Here is a 19,266-nt window from a genome sequence, read left to right on the forward strand (position 1 = left end):
GGAATCGCAGCAGCCTGATGGAAAAGGAGGGGTGAAATCTTGGAAAATAGGTACACGTGAAAAATGGACCATTTCCTTTTGCTCCCATAGTCCTTGCAGAGCAACATCCCTCAATCAATTCATAAAACTGGCCAAAGCACAAGGCGTGTGGGTCTGACAAGTCACCCCACTGGCAAACTCCTCAGAGCTGACAAAATACAGCTGGAGAGGTCTCTGGGTGGGCTGGTGGGGAACAGCAACTGCCCAACCCTTCCCAGTGTTTCCTTTTAATGGAACCTCTCCTGAAATATAAATATGGAAAAATGAAATCCCTGGAAAAATAGTAGATAATTGTTTTACACAAATAACCACAGCATCTACCCCAAGATTTCAATTGGGCTGAAGCTTTAACTAAAGATGGTTCAAACAAGAACATTTTTTCAGTTGATGGAAGGTTCTTGTCAGATGAGCAGACACACCCTGGGGGATGTTGCAAAGACAGGGGGAAGTTGGCCCTGTGACCATTCTGCCTCTGTCCCCAGTGTCCCCTCAGGGATGGTTTGGCACCCATCCCCTCTCTGGCTCCAAATGGGCTGTTCTTAGAAAGAGACACAACATCTCTGAGCAATTTCTTCTGTGTCCCACCCAGATGAACTGGTGGTGGGGCTGATGTTAGTGAGGCACCAGACCCTCCAAACTGACACTTTGAAAAATGTGTCTGAGGAACAGGTGAGTTACAGACATGCACTAAATTCCTGTTCTGTTGCATTTGCAGTTTCTAGCACCAGGAAACATCACTTTTATTATTTTTTCACTGCCTGTTTTTGTACACAGCCAACAGCACTAACCTTCTAATGCAGCATCACATCACATCACATCACATGGTGCATGTTACAGCAATTTCCTCCATGGCATTGCATGGCACAGCCTGGTCCCAGGGCCTGTCACATCACTGGAGTTGGGGATTTGGTGCATTTCCATTCCCCGTGGTTGTAGGGATGTGCCAGTGGCCCGTGGAAGGGTTTTACTGAGTTATCTGACACAGCTCCTGTCTGCAAATGGACTGTGAGGCAAAACTCAGCTATTTCAGAGCAGTGACAATTAAAGGGATGAGGCTGATGCCTGTGGCTTCCTGCAGCTGTGCTGGTGTGCTCCTGAGCCCAAACAGGATCTGGTGGTTCTGTGTCTGGCCTGGAGCAGGGTGGCCCTGGAGTGGCTCTGCTGCCTTTTCTGCACAGGCTGCACCAGGAATGGGCTGGGGCCAGGGTGAGCCCTGGGGTCTGCCAGGCACCAGCCCCCTCACACCTCCAGAGAGAGCTTGGGAGGAGCTCTAAAATACAGTATGCTAGCAAAACAGGTAATTTCTGGAAATAAATGGTGTAAATGCAAATTCTTGGCTGAACTCTGAGTTTCAGGCAAACTAAACTCAACTCCAGCACCCAAACATTCACCAGTGCTTCTGGCTTACTTCAGTTCTGGAGCAAATTTCTTCAGCCCTATTTTTCATGTAACTGCAGATCTGAAATGCACCTGAAATGCACATGGAGCCAGATGACAACCAGAGCCAGCTTCAGCTGCCTTCTTTCAACTTCATTCTTGGAAGTAAAGTTCACACGATATTTTCACAGACATCTATCCCTCCCCACCTCTCCCCACCAAAAAGCCCGAAGAACCGAAAGGGGAAAAAAAAAAAAAAAAAAAAAAAAAAAAAAAAAAAAAAAAAAAAAAAAAAAAAAAAAAAAAAAGGAAGGCAATGGAAGGATAAACGACAAACACAAAATGCAGTTCACTTAAAAATATCTCTGCTTGATGGAGGCTAAAAGGTGGCAGCTGTGCCAAAGTAGTGGACCCTAAATCACTGAGCAAAAAAGAGCAGGGAAGACTGATTGCTCCCAGTACTGTGGTGAATGTGTGCTCTCAGCCACAAATCAAGCAAGCTTAAAAAAAAAAAAAAACCCAGAAAAAAAAAGACTCAATCAAGGCAATAATGGCCTCCACTTCACAATCAGACAAGTGCTTCTACTTCAGAAATCCTACCATTTATGGCTGATTGCTAACCCTGGCCTCATTTCTAATCTAAAGGGCGAGTAATAATTTGGAAGAGGAATTATAACAACTTCCCAACCATTTGGTAAATCGTCATTACTTTAAAGGGGTGTTGGGGAGCTGTTGCTGTTTGTCAGACATTTTTTTCCTGCTACTGCTCTCCCACTTCCACCACCCCTTTTCTCCTTCATCTCATACTGGAAGGGATGTACAAAGGAAATATGTGAGAAAGAAAAGTCTGGAGGGATCCTTTGGCTGTGGGACTCTGACATGCAGAAGTTTACATGGAGCACAGAGAGGGGAAATGGCTCTTCCCTTTGCTGCTGTGAGGTGCCAGGGATATCAGTGGTGCACTGAGCATTGCTCCCAGCCCAGGGGCTCCTGTGTGGGTTCCCTGGAGTGGGAAACCTTCTGCATTAGGGATTCCCAAAGGAAAGGAAGAGGATCACCCATGCAGGTGGATGGGTGATGTGGGTGCTGGTGCAGGAGGAGCTGCTGCCCCCCCAGGTCAGGGGCCACCCAGTGGGATGGAGCTGGTGCTCTGCTGTCCCAGCCCTGCCTGCCCTGTCTGGAGAAGGCAGAGAGACACTGACATTTCACCCACAGGTTGTCCTGGTGGGAAGTACCAGGTCTGGAACCTGAGCTGCATTTATCGTGTTTGTTTCCTGGTTCAAGCAGGGAGAGCTTAATCTGTAAATATTTCAGTATTTATGTGAATATTTTTTCCAACATCTTCTGCAGGTCTGTTGTGATTCTCACATGCCCATCAGAGTTGGTCTTAGAAGCTTTTCCAACCAAAGCAATTCTGTGATTCTAGGGTTTTCTAGGGAGAAAACAGCCAAAGAGAGGACTTGGACAATGCTCCTCCTGGCCATCACCTGTGTGGGCTACAGCTGCCCTGGACAGAACTGGGGACTTCCCCTGGTGCTGGTGTTCTCCATGACAGAGTGTTTAAAAACAGATAAAACTTGATGCAGAAAGAAGAACCAGGGGGGACCTGTGCTGGGGGAGACCTGTGCACAGCTTCACCTGGGTTATCTATTCCAATCCTGCAGAAATCACGACAGTGTTTTGATAATAGCAGGCATTTGTGATCAAAATACCTCTTATTCCAATGATTCAAGGGCAAAATGGGATGCCATTGTCTCCCTGGATGAATGTGAGATGTTTTGTGAAAGGTACGATCAGTGTGTTTGGAGAATGACAAAATTTCCTCCCATCTTGGGAGGTAACTGCAGCACCAGCTGTGCAGCACCGAGTCCCTTGCTCCTGGTTTGTGCTGTGCAGGGATCTGTGTCACAGTAATTTATGTCTGGGTTTTAAATATGGTTTGAAAAGAGACTGATTCAAAAAATTTTCAATGACCCAGTGAAATCTGAACTACTTATAGCAAGACAAGGAGTATAATGCTTCAATCAAAATAGCAACTTGGAATGTGTTTTATTAAACAAGAGTTCATGTAATATTACCCCAGAGTGCTGTGGATGTGCAAACACATTCTTGAATTGGAACTTTCATATCTAGGTAATAGGAATGAAGGGAAAATTGGTCATTTTTAATATTGCACATTTTGGGCCAAATTCTGATCCCGTGTAGAACTACCCACAGCATTCCTGCGTGTTTCCCAAAGCTGGTGTGTCCCTGGATCCTGGATGTCACCACGAGGTGAACAAGTTGCAGGAAAAACAAGTGGACCCTGCACAGAGCTCTAAGTAAAATCCTAACAGGTTTAACTCCCCCATCCCTCTCTCTGCAGTGTTTTCAAGGTGTTTCCAGTGAGAGAAAACAAAACAAGGCTCAGGCTAAGTGCAATTGAAGAAAACTCTCAAATAAGGCATCAAGGGATGTAAAATAACAGAAAAAAATAGATTATATGCACAAACTCTGGGCGCATTTCCCTTGTAAATATTCCTTGATTTTTTTGTTATCAATGTTATGCAAAAATATTCAAATGAGCAGATTATAAAGAGCAGCGCTGCCCGTGTAACGCGGATACCGAACCTGTCGGGGACGAGCAGTGGGAAGCGACGGGAGCGTTTCTATCTCCATTAGCGGAGAGCTGCTGATCATCCCGAGAAAACAAAAATTTCCTTGCCAGCTGCCGTTCGCTATTTCGGGCGTTCAGATTTTTCCTGCTTATCAGGCGGAGCGTGAGCGGAGAGAGGGACAAGGGCTGATTTTCCCCCGCAGAGACGTCGGGCGAATTCCCCGGGCCCGAGCCCCGGTCCCGACTTCACCGGCCCCCCGGCCCCGGGCTCTCCAGCCCCGAGCTCCCCAACCCCCGGCTCCCCAACCCCGGGCTCCCCGGGCTCCCCAACCCCGGGCTCCCCAACCCCGGGTATGGGGATTCACGAGAGTAAGACAGACTTAATTATCATATCTAGTCTGGTGACCAGGATGCCCTGGGAAGAACAAAGAGAACTTTGAGCTCATGAGAAGATGGGATTGGAAATCTGCTTAAGAGAATAAGATTCAATCAACTCCCTAGATGGATATGTTGAAAAATGTATGAGTTGTTTGTATGATCTTTTAACCTAATTGTTGTAGCAGAAATTATTAACCGTACTGAAATGGTGTGTAAGTTATTGGAAAACCTGAGTAAAATGGGATTCTGATCATGGTCAGTCTCTGATCATGGCCAGTCTCCCCGTCTCTCCTTCAATCGCCGATACCCGAGTTCCCCGGCCCCGACTTTACCGGCCCCAGGTTCCCCGGGCTCCCCGAGTTCCCCGGGCTCCCCGGGCTCCCCGAGTTCCCCGGGCTCCCCGGGCTCCCCGAGTTCCCCGGGCTCCCTGGGCTCCCCGGGCTCAGGGGCGCGGGCCCGGCGGCTGCGGGGGCTCAGTGCCCGTTCGGTTCCGCCGCCCGGTGCCCACTCTGGTCCCGACCCCCGCCCCGGGTCCCGCCGCCTCCAGACCCCCCCCGGGACATGGAGCCGAGGAGGGACCGGCGGAGCAGGGCAGCTCCCGCGGGGAGCTCCGCTCGTGTTAAAATCGTGTGTTAAAATACCATAAACCAGAACTTAGTGGGTCTTTATTCAGAGAAACGAAAAATCGCGTTCTGTCACACCCGGAGGGAACTCCGCTGCCTTAATCCATGAATCCTCACCCGCCTTCGGAGCGGGTCGTGCGGCACCTTCCACCTGTGCCCGAACCCCCGGGACAGAGGGGAGTGTCACCGGCGCCCCGAGGGATGGGCCGAGCACCGGAACCGGCCCGCGGAGCATCGCCCGCTGCCGCCGGGATGGGAGAAAGGGAGTGCGGGATGGGAGAAAGCCGAGAAATTCGGGATGGGGCAGAGCCGGGCGGGCCGGGATGGGAGAAACTGAGTGCGGGATGGGGCAGGGCAGGTGTCCTCTTCCAGCCGGGTCAAGCACTCAATAACTGCGCTCTGAGCTGTCAGAGTTACTCTGCAAAAATCGCAATCACAATTATAAAAGCTGATTCTAAGATTTCTCTTTTCTTGGGATCCTGCAGAAAATGAAAATAAGCTTTTTCCCCTCCAGTATAAAATATACCAAAACAGCCTATCTGCTCAGGAACCATAAATAAATTGCATCCAGAAAGCAGAATAAGATCCTTCATGTAATCTCTATACGGAACTTGGGAGTCATTCTCTAATTAATAATTAAAAAAAAAAAAAAGAAAAAAAAGAAAAAAAAAAGAAAAAAAAAAGAAAAAAAAAAAAAAAAAGAAAAAAGAAAAAAAGAAAAAAAGAAAAAAAGGAGCTGAGAATCCTCTGACCTTGATCCCAGGTGCTGCTGCTGTCACCACTGCCAGCACAGCATGTCTGACAGCAATTCTTACCGCCTTTATTTTCTCCTGGTATGAAGGTATGAAGTGAGCTGCTCAGGAAATTTAGGCATCTATGTAATTTTTTAGATACAAATTACTTTTTAAAGGTTCTCTCACAAAACATCCAGCGTGCTCCCCTGGGGTAGTTCCAACTATGGATAAATCAGATCAGATTTACCCAACTATGGGTAAATCAGGAGTAAAACATTTCCCATAATATCCCACTACATAAAATCAATCTGACAAGGTATTGCAAAATAATTGTGTATTTTTGGTAACCAAAAGTACTGAAGAGCTGCTAAACTTCCAGTGCATGATACATTTAATATGGTAAATTAAAAAAAACCCAAACAAACAAAAAAAACCCAACCAAACAAACAAAAAAACCCAAAAACAACAACAAACCAACAACAACAACAAAAAAACAACCCCCCCCCCAAAAAAAAAAAAAAACAAACAAAAAAACAAACCCAAAACCAAAACAAAAACCCCACAAACTTGAGACTGATTAAATTCAAGTTAAATTGAGACTTGGTTAAATTCAAGTGAAGCCCTGGCAGGAGTGGAGGCTGAGAGCTGCAAAGCTGCCCTGGTCCAGAGAGGTTTAACCCCACATGAAAACACTGATTTCACTGCCCTCTGCAGCTGTTACTGCCATGCTCTTGTAAAGCAATTTAAGTACCTGAATTTCAGAGGAAGAAGCTGCTTCAAGCAAACACTGGTGCTCCTGACATCTGTGATTTGCATGAACAGAATTATCCCAGTGAATCGGTCAAGTGACTTTGTGCCCAAGGGCAGGATGTGCTGGGGAGCACAACTGGCCCAGGACCTGTGGCACAACCAGCTGGGAACGCTGCAGTGCTGATTTGAGCAGTTCCCTGGTGTGGATGGGAAATGCTATGGGGTGAGAAATGACAATCAGTTCCCTGAGTGAATGAACCCATCTGCCTCCCCTGAAACAACTGAGTGCACAGGGAGTGAAACTGTAATTTTAAAAAAATTAACACAGTGAGAGCAAGCACAAAAATACCTTTTAGATTAATTAAGTGGCTATGCACACTTAAAAATGGTAAAGATTTCAGTTCTGGAGTCTTGTTGCTTATTGGTGAATTTCCCTTCAGCCACAACCCCCAGAATCCCCTTTTCAGGGGTGCTGCCTCTGGCTGCTCTTCCCAATGGCTCTGCACATTTGCAGCCCAACAGAATCCCATACAGCAGCTGGAAAGAAAACACAGCTCAACAAAATTAACCTCAAAATGAGCTGGTGGAACTCTGTGAGGTGGGACAAGGTGTGCTGATCCCTGGTGTAAGGGCAGAGGGGAATGGAGGAAGGGGTTGCTGCTCCCAGAACAGTGTCAGGGTGGTGAAACCACTCACCATCACCCTCTGCCACCTTGGATGGGCTGTAAAAAACCCAGAAAAACCTTGCAAAAACTGTTCTACATACTGAAGTAACATGTTTCCCTGATCTTTGTTTATTTTTCTTGTTGTAGGGTCTTGTTTAGTTTCAGTATGAGGTTCCCAACAGTCTTCAACCCTTGGAGATGAGTGGAATAAAGTAACAAGATACCAACATTTAGGGTAACGTTTTTGTGTTAAGATGCCAAGAAGTCTTCCTGAATTTTTCATCATTTTTCAGAGGAATGTGGATCACAGCACACATCAGGTCCTGACAAAGTGTATTTCTCAGAATGTAAACGCTGCAGTGCTGTCACACAGGTGATGTTTGGGCTGGTACAGTGTCTGTGGGCAGCCCCTGTGCTCGGTGCTGGTGCTGTCAGTCCCCTGGGCCATGTCCAACAGACCAGCACCGGACACTTTAAGAACTGCCAGATGCAGAGGAGGGCTCAGACTATTCTGAACAAACTCCCTGAAATCCACAAGCAACAGCTACCTCCTCTGTGTGCAAGGACACAGTGTCACTTTGGAAGGTTTCTGTGGCATTTCCCCCTCATGTACTGGCTGTCCCACAGTAGATGGTCTTCAGTCTTCAGTGCTTGTCCCCAGCACCTCTTCCCCTCCCTGAAGGAGAGACCTGCAGAGCCACCTGGCTCTGCAAAACCCAGGAAGCTGGAAATGAAATGCTGCCACAGAAAGGCTGCAGCAAACCAGTTATTCCTGGGATAACTGATGGAGTACCACATGGTTAATTCAACAGTACACGTAAAAAACTCCCAAAACATTCTGTGGCTTTGTTCTCTGTGTCCTGTAGCTACACCTGCTCACTGTTCTGTTAATGACATTTTTTTCTGGTCAATGTCCATGGGACATTACTACTGGGAGCACAGGACTATATAAATCTCTTAGAAAGAGCATTACAGTCATTTTTCAGTTCGCCATTTGCTTTCAAATGCCTTAGTCTATATCGTGATTTCAGCAAACAGATCGAGACTGCTGTCAGTATCATCCTGGGCTCCCATCTCTGTGCTGGGCCCCCCCTGTTCCCGAGCAGTCCTTCTCTTTCTCCTGTGCACGTACACAGAGTGGCTCTTCTCTGGCCCCTGGGGAAACGGAGGCTCTGCAGGGTCAGCAGCTTCCAGGGCCAGCTCCAAGCCTTTGTGGAATCTAGGCAGAAACAATTCCGTAGTTACTGTTTTCATAGATTTGCTCAGGATCTGCAAATTACTCTGAGAAACTAATGCTTTTAGAATGTAATCAAAACATGCAAGGGGAGAAAAGTGGTTACTAATGTTTTACTTAATACTGAAGAAAAATTAGATGCCATGAACAGAACTGGTGTATTCTTACAAACCTGTCAATCCTCCTTATGTTTTCTTCCATTTTCTGATTGGCTACACGTACCAGAAATTCAATATATTCTTCAGACACCATCAATCTCCCTTTGTGGCTCAATGGAACTTCTAAGCAGTGAGTGCTCCGCACAGCCTGAAAACACACACATGTTTTACCTGTTAAAAAATAACGTTTTTTAGTTTATGAAGGTTATTTAAATAATGCAGGGAGCCCATTATAGTAAAAAACCTGTCTATCCATATGATTATTCAGGTTGCTGTCACCTAAAGCAGTGAGCTATTTCTTTGCTATGGCACGTCCTGTGACAGCTCCTGAGCACCAGCCAAGTCCTGGCTCATACAAAAGTCAAGGGACACTTAACAATATGACTTTGTTACATCCCTTCCAGCAGCAGAGTCCTTACCATTGTTATTTTTCCTCCTTTGCCAACTGTAATACCAGAGTTCCTGAATCCAGAGTCAATAGCCACCGAATGCTGCAGAAAAAATAAATGCTTTAACAGGTCTTATACACTTTTTCACAGCAAAAAAAATATTTATGGATGGGTTGCAATGCAATGTACAATCTCAGTTTTGCAAAAAGCTTATTAAAATCCTCTACCCAAACTTATTAAAAAATTAATTTTAATTTTTTTAAGCTATATTAAAATACTTTTCAAGATCAAACCCACAAATGGCGGGTGGTTTTCAGAGGCCCAGGGTGGATCCTGGTTGTCTGAATGCTCCAGAGCAGGAGGGATGTAACGTCTCTCTAGGAAGTGAAGTGTTTTATCCCAGTGAGCTGGAGCTCCAGACAGTCCCCTCACAGCTGTGAGTGCCCTGCACTCCTCACGAGCTCCTCAGCTCTCCTGTGCTCATGACAAAACAGGCACAGCACACGCTGCTCTCTGCAGCCCCACTGGAGCAGCAAAGGCAGAGGCATCATCCAGTGCAGTGAAAATGGAGCCAAACAGCCTGGCTGGTACCAAAGTTCCATCTAAAATCCATCCCCTTCAGCCAGTGAGGGCAGCCCAGGCCCCTCAGGGGGTGTTCCATGCTGCACTCTGCTTCAGCTCGAGGCTGAATTGCAGGTGAGTCATTTTTCATTCTGAGTACAGTAAAACCCTCACCAAGTTTAAAGCTGTGTTCTCTCCTAAGCTTATTTTACTGTTCTAATTAATAAATATACAGAACATCTGGGACTGTTTCTAAGCACAACTGCTCACCCAGGAGCCAACATTTTTATTTTTTGCAGGCAGGAATGTAAGAGAACAACAAAGCCACATTGTATTTGAGGTGGTTTTACCAGCAGCTGTGCATCCTGCAGCTCCCGACACAGCACGTGAAGAACAAATGGCTCAAACTTGAACACAGCATCACCAGTGGCTTTCTCCAGTGCTGTCATCTGGAAAATATTTATATAAAATTACCAAAATATTTATATAAAAATCAGAATATTCCCTCTCCTTAGAGTTAACAACACCCCACTACATCCTCCTTGGCCTGAAATTTTCTGATGGAAATTTCAGCAAGCTTTGCTTTGCTGAAACAAATAGTAATGGGAACAAATATTCTGGAGGAGACTTTTGTGCATGTGTGAGAATGTGTATGTATGGTAAAATGAACTATAAATGGAGAGAGAAAATGTTGATCTTGCAACTGCTTCTTTTGTGGGACAAAACAATATATGCAAAGCACAGATTATTTTGAAAGCACACTAAAAATGAAAAACCCTGCACACTACAGAGTTTTTTAATTTCAGAGGACTTATTGATACTAAATTAACAATGCAGTATAAGAGATTCCCCATTACAGCACTTTCAGGTGTCTGTCTGCTTCCTCAGCAAGCTGGGGTCAAGGGTTTTTGTAAGTCAAGAATTTTAAATATGACTCCAGACAGTGAGAAATTACATAAGTGTCTGGAATATCAGCTGCATTTATAACTATGCAGGGAATTTGATATTGAATTTAAAAGCATTCTTTTAAAACGGGTCTGAAATATTTATTAAGCAACACATCTAAAGAAAAGTTAATTATGAGAGCAGAATATGAATTTATCTCAGTAGCAGGAATAAACCCCTTGTACACGACGTGTACTCCGTGACCCCAGGAGCATCTCCATGGACACACCTAAAGGCCGTGTCACACCGTGCCCTTACCACGTCCCCCTTGTCACACGGGTCGTGTGTCACCAGGAGCCACGTGCAGTTCTTCTTCTGCACCCCCGCGCCGCCGGTGTCCTGTGGGCAGAGACCGTGGGAACGGCCAGGTTTGATCTGCTGCTCTTACGCAAATCAATAAATATAAATATAAGGAATAAAGCGCGTTCCCGTGAAACAGCAGCGCGTTCACACCGTGCCCGGCCCGGCTGAGCCCCGGGAGCGGCGCCCTGGGGCCCCCAAAACGGCCTGGAGAATCCGGTACGGACACCGGGACACCGGGAACAGCAGCGGGAGCTCCGGGACCGCGGCCCCGGGCCGGCAACACCCCGGGAGGGGAGGAACCTCCACCCCGGGAACCGGCACCCGGTACCCATCCTGGGGCCCGGACACACCGCCACGGTGACAGTCCCGGTGCCCCCCCCCGGTCCCGGTCCCGGTCCCGGTCCCGGTGCCATACCCACCGTCAGGGTGCCCCCCCGGTCCCGGTCCCGGTCCGGTCCCGTACGCACCGTGAGGGTGACCCTGCCGTCGCAGGAGCTGGCTGTGCAGAACCGTTCCCGGGCGTTGAGGAGCCGCACGAGCCCCGCGGCCCGCGGGTCCAGCGCGCGCTTCCGGCTGGGGTCCGGCCGCGCGAGCCGCTGCGCCTTCCGCCGCGCGAACGCCGCCATCGCCGCCCGGGCAACGGCGGCCCGCCAGGGACAAACCTCCCCGCCCGCCACGGAGGCGGAGCGAATGGTGGTACGGCCCCCCACCTCGGGTCCTGCCCCCCTGGGTCCTCCCCTGCCCGGATCCGCGCTCCGCAGGTAGGCGGTGGGCACAGGGATCCCCGGCGTTCGTCCGGGGGAACGGGACGGGACAGGAAGGAGGCGGCTCTGCGCTATCCGTACCGGGCTCCACAGCCACGGCGGACACGGCCGGGCCTCAGGCGGCGGCGGCTACAGGGGCGGCCCGTAGGGGCGGGGCCTGACAGCAGGGAGCGCTTCCGGGGCATGGCCTGACATGAGACGGGTCAAGGGGCGGGGCCTGCCGGTGGGCGTGTGTTAATGGGCGGGGCCTGGAGGAGCAGGTGTGTTAGTGGGCGGGGCATAGTGGCGCAGGTGTGTTAGTGGGCGGGGCATAACGGGACAGATGTGTTAGTGGGTGGGGCCTAACGGGGCAGATGTGTTAATGGGCGGGGCTTGGAGGTGCAGGTGTGTTAGTGGGTGGGGCCTGGAGTGCAGGTGTGTTAGTGGGTGGGGCCTGACGGGACAGGTGTGTTAGTGGGCGGGGCCTGACGGGACAGGTGTGTTAATGGGCGGGGCCGATCAGTGTCCGTCATGCTAGGGCTGCATCGTGCCGGGCACGGCCCCGATCCCTCTCACCCGGCGCTGTCCCTGTTGGCTGCGGGGTCCAGGCTGTGCATTCCGTCCTCCTCGTGCCCGGGATCCTGGAGGGCGCGAGGAGCCCCAGAGCAGCTCGGGGCCTTCCCTTGCCCTGCTCCCTTCTCTCCCTCTGGTTTGGTTCATTACCCCAGGATGGATCTGCACCTGGCCCTGCGGTGTGTGCCGTGCTCCGGGCAGTGTCCGCAGGGATCACCTGGGGGCTCAGGCTCCCCGTGACGCGAACAGGTCGCAGGGATCTCGTTGTTTCCTTTACCAGATCCTCTGCTCGCCATGGCAGCCACCAGGAATGTGATGAGAGCGGTCCGAGTGTTTGAATTTGGTGGCCCTGAAGTGCTTAAACTCCAGTCAGATGTGTTAGTTCCTGTTCCAAAGGAAAACCAGGTATATGTGAGCTCTGTGAAGGGAAATCGTGATTATGAATGTTAATAAGTGCCTGCAAACAGAATAAAGGATACAACCCAGAATCCGACACCTAGAGTATGTGAGATTTGATCAGTGTGTTCATACTACTTGAGATATCATGCTTAACAAATGTGGCCTCTTTACTCTGCAGTGGACTATATATTCCACATCAAGATTTTTGTGAAATTAGCTTTGGTTTGACCCTGGCTTGTAACCAAAGCTGTTTCAGAATTCAGTAAAAATGCTGCAATGCCCTGCTGTGAATTCAAGGGCTAAATCTTTTTAGTTATTGCTTAAGAAGTGTCTTTTCTTTTAGGTATTAATTAAAGTCCATGCCTGTGGGGTAAATCCTGTGGAGACATACATTCGCTCTGGGACCTATGCCAGGAAACCGGCTTTACCCTACACCCCTGGCTCGGATGTGGCCGGGGTGATTGAGAGCGTTGGGGAGCACGTCACTGCGTTCAAGGTATTCACACACTGGGGCCTGATTCACTATTGTTTAACGGGTCCTCTTTGGCTGGTTGCTGTGCTGCTCTGCTGGTTTTGTTACTTGTTGTGGGGAGCCAGGCCCCTGAGGTGCTGCACAGGGGGTGGTGGGTCCGGCACTGCCCTGGAGGACTCGGCTCCCTGCAGGGTTGGTCAGTCCCCTGCCGAGAGAACATGCTTATTAAATGTTCCCACAGGTTATAATGTAAGTAAAGACACTGTAAAGGTGTCAGGGGCAAAATGAGAAAGTTTTACAGTTCCTGTTATTAAAGATGTGGTGATAGAAGGTGAAACTAGAATTTGGATGGGAGATGTCTTATTAGTCCCTGGGGCAGGTAGTAATTTATTAGGGAGAGATTTACAAGTAGAATTGGGAATAGGGGTCATACCACAAGAAGGGAAAATGACAGCTAAAATTTTAAAACTTGACCAAAAGGATGAGGATAAAATTAACAAAGAAGTCTGGGCTGGAGAAGGAAATAGGGGAGGATTAAACATAGACCCCATAAAGGTTACCCCAGTTAAACACTTCCTGGTACCTTCACTGTCTTGTTTGTGATTGGATGTTGCTTTGTACCCCAGTCCTGTCCCCTGATTGGCCCGTTTTGAATCCCTTCCCTGATTGGTTGGTTTCAGGTCTTTCTCTGATTGGTCCAAATTTCAATCCCCTAATTTGTTTATTAATGTGCCCTCTGATTGGTTCTTTTTCTCAACCGCTAATCCCATTGGCTGTTTATGAAACCCCGCCCCTTTTGTGACTGTATAAAACCCTGCTGAGGGAGCACCTCGGGGTCTTTGGGGGTGGAATAAAGAAGATTTTCGGAGATCATCGTTGGCTCCCGAGTGATTCCTCTGCCTGAGATCGCCTCCACCAGGGAGAGCCATTTCGGCCTAAAGCCCAGTTAGAGCTGACGGGTTTTTCCCTCAAGTAGAGCTGAAATCACTGGTCTTTGCCCTCACAACTGAGCTGAAATCACTGCCCCGGGGTGCCTGCGCCACCTGGACTGAGGTGCCTCTTTAGAGGTGACTCGCCAGGGAAGGTCGCTGCCCCCAGAAGAGCCGGCCAGTAGCCTCGGTGGGGTGGTGACAGCTTATAATCGTATATTCTTTATCAAGGGGGGAATCTCCTTCATGGCTGGTAAAAGCACACGGTGGGTTCCCATTGGCAAACCAGTCTGAGGAGTGCTGTGCCCTCCTCACGTTCAGAGGTCTCACAAGAGGCACTGCAGTCTGTCTGCTCAAAGCAGTGACATCTGGTGTGCCAAACTCGGGGTTTGGGGCTATTTTTCTGCTATTTTCATTGCAGAAGAAGTTGAGATTGGATGGTTTTTGCTGGGTGTTGTAATTACAGGCAGAACTGATTTTTTTTCTGTAAAGTATTTGGGAAATGGAAGTTGCTTACTTTCAAAGCTCCATAAATTCTGTTATTTGTTGCTCAAACTGTTCAAATACTGTATTGCTCCCGTCTAGTAATTTTACGTGGATTTCTCAGTGGGAAAGCAGAAGGCAAATATCAATTTGATAAAAGATATCTATGACATCAATTTAGTTTTTAAATTGGTTCTATCATTTAAGTCATTAGACATTTGATCTCAAACAAACATTAAAATTTTAGGTAAAATTGGGCTGTAATTTCCTGATTTGGAATTTATGTAACAATTTTCGGAGACCTGAGAGATGGGGTTGTCAAGAGAGAAGAATCATCTTTGTTCTTTTTTTTTTTTTTTTTTTTTTTTTTTTTTTTTAATGCTGTATCTGCTGTGCGTGACTTTTTACTTCCTCTGACAATTGTGATGCTCTTGGCTTGAGTGAGAGAGACATGGCTTAGGGTATATTAAGAGGATACATATTTCCACACTGAAATAATTTAGAAATGTTTCTTTTGTTTGTAAAAGCTTTTGAGGTTTTGCATTTGGAATCTATGGATGGAATTCCTGACTCCCAGTTCATTAAGGTTCATATTAATGAGGCAGTAGGTTTATGTGTTACACTGCAGGGTTATAATTATGATACTTAGATTTAGGTATAAGAAATTATATAATTTGTGTTGCATGGATGGTATGTATCAATATTTATAAAAAGTTCTTTGACAAATTAAACTGGTTATTTTTGATAGGAGAGCTGTTAACAATAGCCTAAACCTCTGTAAATTTCTTCTTAATCTTTATTAAGGAAACAGTAAGGGAAATAATTGATTTCTCTGTGTTCTTTCCCTCCATTCTAGAAAGGTGACAGAGTTTTCACCCTCGAAACCCTTTCTGGAGGATATGCAGAGTATGCAGTTGCTGCAGCCAACAGGGTCTACCCTTTGTCAGACAAACTGGACTTCAGGCAGGGAGCAGCGATTGGAGTGCCCTACTTCACTGCCTACAGGGCCCTTTTCCAGAAGTAAGTCACCAAACCCACCTTTGTGCACTTTAATCTTTGATGTTTACAGTACCAAAGTTCATCTTTTCACTGTCCTGTGAAATGGGGAGGTTGGTGAGTGGGAAATGTTTAAAAATGTTTCACTGATGGAATTGTCAGATAATTGTTACCTAGAAGCTTGTGGCTGTGTTTTCCTGTTAAGTGTTTTTTCTTGAGAAAACCTACCTGAAAAGGATTCATGGAATAAAACGTGTGGCTCCCTTGCAGCACTCACTGGTATTTTGGCTGGGGAAGAAGAAGAGCAGTGGTTATAATTTCCCCTGTAAGCAGACGGGTGCTGTGGAGCAGAGCCACTGCTTTCCTGTGAGGCCAAAGTCCTGAACTGAGGCTCTCACTGCTGCTGGCTTTGTGGTGCTTCGAGTCATCAATCACAAGATTTATTTTGCCTCCTTGTTCTCCCAGAAAGGCTTATGGTGTCTGTTTAGCTGTAAATTGGAATATAATTGGATCATAAATTGGTATCAGTGCCGAGTGAACAATGAGGTTTGATGCTCAGTCAGTACGTGCTGCAATCACAGTGCCAATATCTCTTGTGTTCTTCACTCAGAGGCTGTGCCAAGGCAGGGGAGAGTGTGCTGGTGCATGGTGCTAGTGGGGGGGTAAGTATGCCGAGGGGGCAGGTGGTGGAGAGCACTGCTCTCTGTCCTTGCTTCTTCCTGGGGTGTGAGTTATTACCAGATGAAGTTTTTATTTCAGATGCTCTGGGATACAGTTTCTCAGAACAAACCCTGTTATTCCCAGTGACTGTGGGACTGCACGAGTGCTGGTGTGAGATCCCCAGTCAGAGGATCACACACAGAACAGGTGTTTGCTGCAGGTGGTAGTTGGTCTGCAAGTTTTGTCACTGAGAGCAGAAAGCTCTAATTTTCCAAAGTGTACAAGTTGTTCTCAGTCCTCTGAGAATAAGTCACAGGTTCAGGGGGACTGTGCATTTCTGGGATGTTTTTACCCACGAGCCAACAGCTGACTGCACAAGGAAAAGTACTGGAATATATAAACCTGTGACTGAATACTGTGTGAAATTGCATTTCTAGTTCTCTTTGGGTTTTCATGACAGACTTATTTTAGATCTCTATGACACAATATTCTGCTTTATCTCCCACACTCTGCACTTGCTCAGTTTCTGGTGATGCACCAAACAACTGCTGTGAACAGGCCAAGTTTCCCTAATTATTTGTTAGACAACAAAAAGATGAATTCATATCTTATTCTGAGATACTAGAATGGCATCATAACTATTTTTTAAAAATTTTCATAAACTAAATGTAGTGCTTCTGTTCTTACTGAAGTGCAAGGCTGGTAGGAGACACTCAGAATTTACTTTCTAAAGAAGTAGTGTTAATAAAATTTGTACCAGCAGATTTTCTTAGCAATGTATAATGCTGGTATTAATAGCAGGTGATTCTGTGAAGAGAAGAATTTCCTTGGGTTTGTATCAAAAAAATATGTCCCAGCTTTGACAGATACTCAGCATTCTACATAGATGTATGTCAAATGCTGATATCTATAAAAAACCTCAAAAATCATGTCTCTGTAAATGTCTTTTCTTTTTTAAAGAGTATTTGGCTTTCTTTAAGATCCAAATTATTGGCTAAAATCACACATTACCAGACTAGCTTTTTAAATGGGGAAATTCCAAGTCACTGGTAGAATATTTGAAATTTAAAATTCTAAGAAATAGGTAAAATATTTTTTTTTTCTTTCTCCCCTCAGGTGGGACTAGCAGCATGTCAGATTGCCAGAGCTTGTGGTTTGAAGGTTTTGGGTACAGCAGGAACTGAGGAGGGCATGAATATGATCCTGAGAAACGGTGCTCACCATGCCTTTAATCACAGAGACCCAAATTACACTGAGAAAATTAAGGTAGGCATGTGTCAGCACTCAGGAATGCAGGTTGTGTTGTTCTTAACAAAATGTGAGCAGTTGCTTGCAGAAGACTTTAAAGTAGATTTGTGTAGGAGCAATAATGTTCTGCCTTTTTCATTTCTACTCAAGGAAAAACTTTCTCAGGCTGGAAGAGCCTCAGGCAGTGGCATTTAGAACTTCTTGCATTCAGCAAATTCCAGTGTGGGATCACATCATAAGTTAGCACAGCAAAATGTGCCACAATTCAGCTCGTTAGCTGTCAGCTGCAGCACAAAGGCTGTGGTGAAAATCTGAACAATAAGCTGTAGAACGGATACCTTCTGTAGTGTTTAAAATAAATGGTGGTACCCAAGGGCTGAGATAACATCCTGTGTCCTGTCCAGGCGTGCACAGGGCCGGGGGGAGTCAATATCATCATAGAAATGCTCTCCAATGTCAACCTGGACACTGACCTGCAGCTGCTGTCCTGCGCAGGGAGGGTGATGGTGAGTGTTTGTGTTCTGTGCAGGAGGGTGACAGTGAGTGTCTGTGTCCCTGGGCAGGGAGGGTGACAGTGAGTGTCTGTGTCCCTGGGCAGGGGCTGATGATGGGGCCTGTGTCACTGGTCTGTGCATTCAGCATCACACTGAACAGCTCTGACTCGCTGCTTTGGGCTGCTCTGGGCAGGTTGTGGGCTGCAGAGGACGCATCGAGATAAACCCAAGAGACACAATGAGCAGAGAGTCCAGCATAGTTGGAGTCAGTCTGTTTCTTGCAACTGAGGTAAGAAACATTTGTATTTTAAGGTATGCTTTATTGGCTCGTTCCAGCATTCCTCTCTTTATGGTTAAAATTATTTGTAGGAATGAAAAAATAATTTCACTGTAATAAACTTGTTAGTTCATTCCTTTGTGTTTTGATTCAATCTCAGAACATCATAACATATTTTCACGTTGTGGAATTTGCTTTAATTCTTGCATAGATTGTCAATACTATTCTAAAATGCAAAGACCTTGTCATAAACACTGTGTTTGTTCCATGCAGGAGGAAAGGCACGAATGTGCCACAGCAGTCCTTGATGGCATCGAAGCTGGCTGGCTGAAACCTGTTGTGGGCTTGGAATATCCCCTGGAGAAAGTGGCCAAGGCTCATGAAGACATTATTTGTAGCAGTGGTGCCCGAGGGAAGATGGTGCTACTTGTATAAAGGAGCACCTTTTCCCGTTTATTTTGTAGCTGTTCTAACTGCACCTTTGCTTACATGGCTTACTGGATGTATGTTATAAACATACCTTTGATCATGTTTGACAGCAGCAGAAAATGCTCACTTGGATGAATTAGTTAACATTTTTTCTTGTAATGAGCAGAGTTGCATTTACTGTAAAGTAATTTTGGTAGCTTTTTTGATTGATGGGGAACGAATAAATTTTCTCTGCTGGTGAGTTTTGTGCTGCAGGGGATGGTAGGGTTTGGTGTGGTCCCTGTGAAGGCAGAATGAGGCCACTGTGGGTAACACAGAATGAAGCTGCTTCTTACAGATGCACAGAATTAAATAACTCACTACATGTGTTAATTAGAACTGTAAATTCTTTTAGCCACAAAATTTGTACTCAAATTTTTACTCAAATTTCGTTACTTAATTTACTTGAAATAAAAGCTTTTACTGACAAAGTAGTTCACATTCCAGCTCAGAAGATGGGCAGACTCTCAAACATGAACTGTTTGGAGCAGAGGCAGTTCTGCTTGCCCGTGCCCCCAGGGCTGAGGTGACTGTCCTGGCTCATCCACAGGGACTGTCACCCTGGGGCTGCGTGCTGGAATTTGCCTCTTTGGAACTGATGATGGTGACTGAAGCAGCTGGTTCCCAGATGGTAAATGGCTGGTTGTGAAGATTTCAGTTCTTCCTATAACCTTTATTAAAGTCTCCTGGACTCCTGGCTGCATGGGGAGCAGAGACTGCATTTGTGGCACGGAGAGTTCCTGTGAAATTCCTGAGCTCCATCCCCTGGAGT

General features: G+C 46.7%; 2 protein-coding genes across 3 annotated transcripts; one reads left to right on the plus strand and one right to left on the minus strand.

Annotated features, from left to right (window-relative positions):
* Positions 1-6,670: 6,670 nt before the first annotated feature.
* Positions 6,671-11,378, minus strand: TYW3 (tRNA-yW synthesizing protein 3 homolog; the record flags this gene model as incomplete). The annotated part of the gene is made up of 6 exons (XM_083867335.1): positions 6,671-8,381; positions 8,569-8,702; positions 8,974-9,045; positions 9,855-9,953; positions 10,708-10,788; positions 11,220-11,378. 6 exons carry the CDS (start codon positions 11,376-11,378, stop codon positions 8,177-8,179), a joined length of 750 nt encoding a protein of 249 aa, XP_083723461.1. The 3' UTR covers positions 6,671-8,176.
* A 50-nt stretch (positions 11,379-11,428) lies between these two features.
* CRYZ (crystallin zeta) lies at positions 11,429-18,709 on the plus strand. 2 transcript variants are annotated; one of them, XM_083867333.1, is made up of 9 exons: positions 11,429-11,513; positions 12,349-12,473; positions 12,811-12,963; positions 15,208-15,371; positions 15,958-16,009; positions 17,124-17,273; positions 17,660-17,761; positions 17,943-18,038; positions 18,300-18,709. In XM_083867333.1, exons 2-9 carry the CDS (start codon positions 12,363-12,365, stop codon positions 18,459-18,461), a joined length of 990 nt encoding a protein of 329 aa, XP_083723459.1. In that variant the 5' UTR covers positions 11,429-11,513; positions 12,349-12,362; the 3' UTR covers positions 18,462-18,709. The 2 variants fall into 2 exon arrangements, with proteins under 2 accessions (XP_083723459.1, XP_083723460.1); XM_083867334.1 differs by having other exon boundaries at positions 11,445-11,513; positions 12,279-12,473.
* The last annotated feature ends 557 nt before the right edge of the window (positions 18,710-19,266 follow it).

The sequence above is a fragment of the Zosterops lateralis genome (genome assembly GCF_965231275.1).
Source record: "Zosterops lateralis genome assembly, chromosome: 9".
In the NCBI taxonomy this organism is placed as follows: domain Eukaryota; kingdom Metazoa; phylum Chordata; class Aves; order Passeriformes; family Zosteropidae; genus Zosterops; species Zosterops lateralis.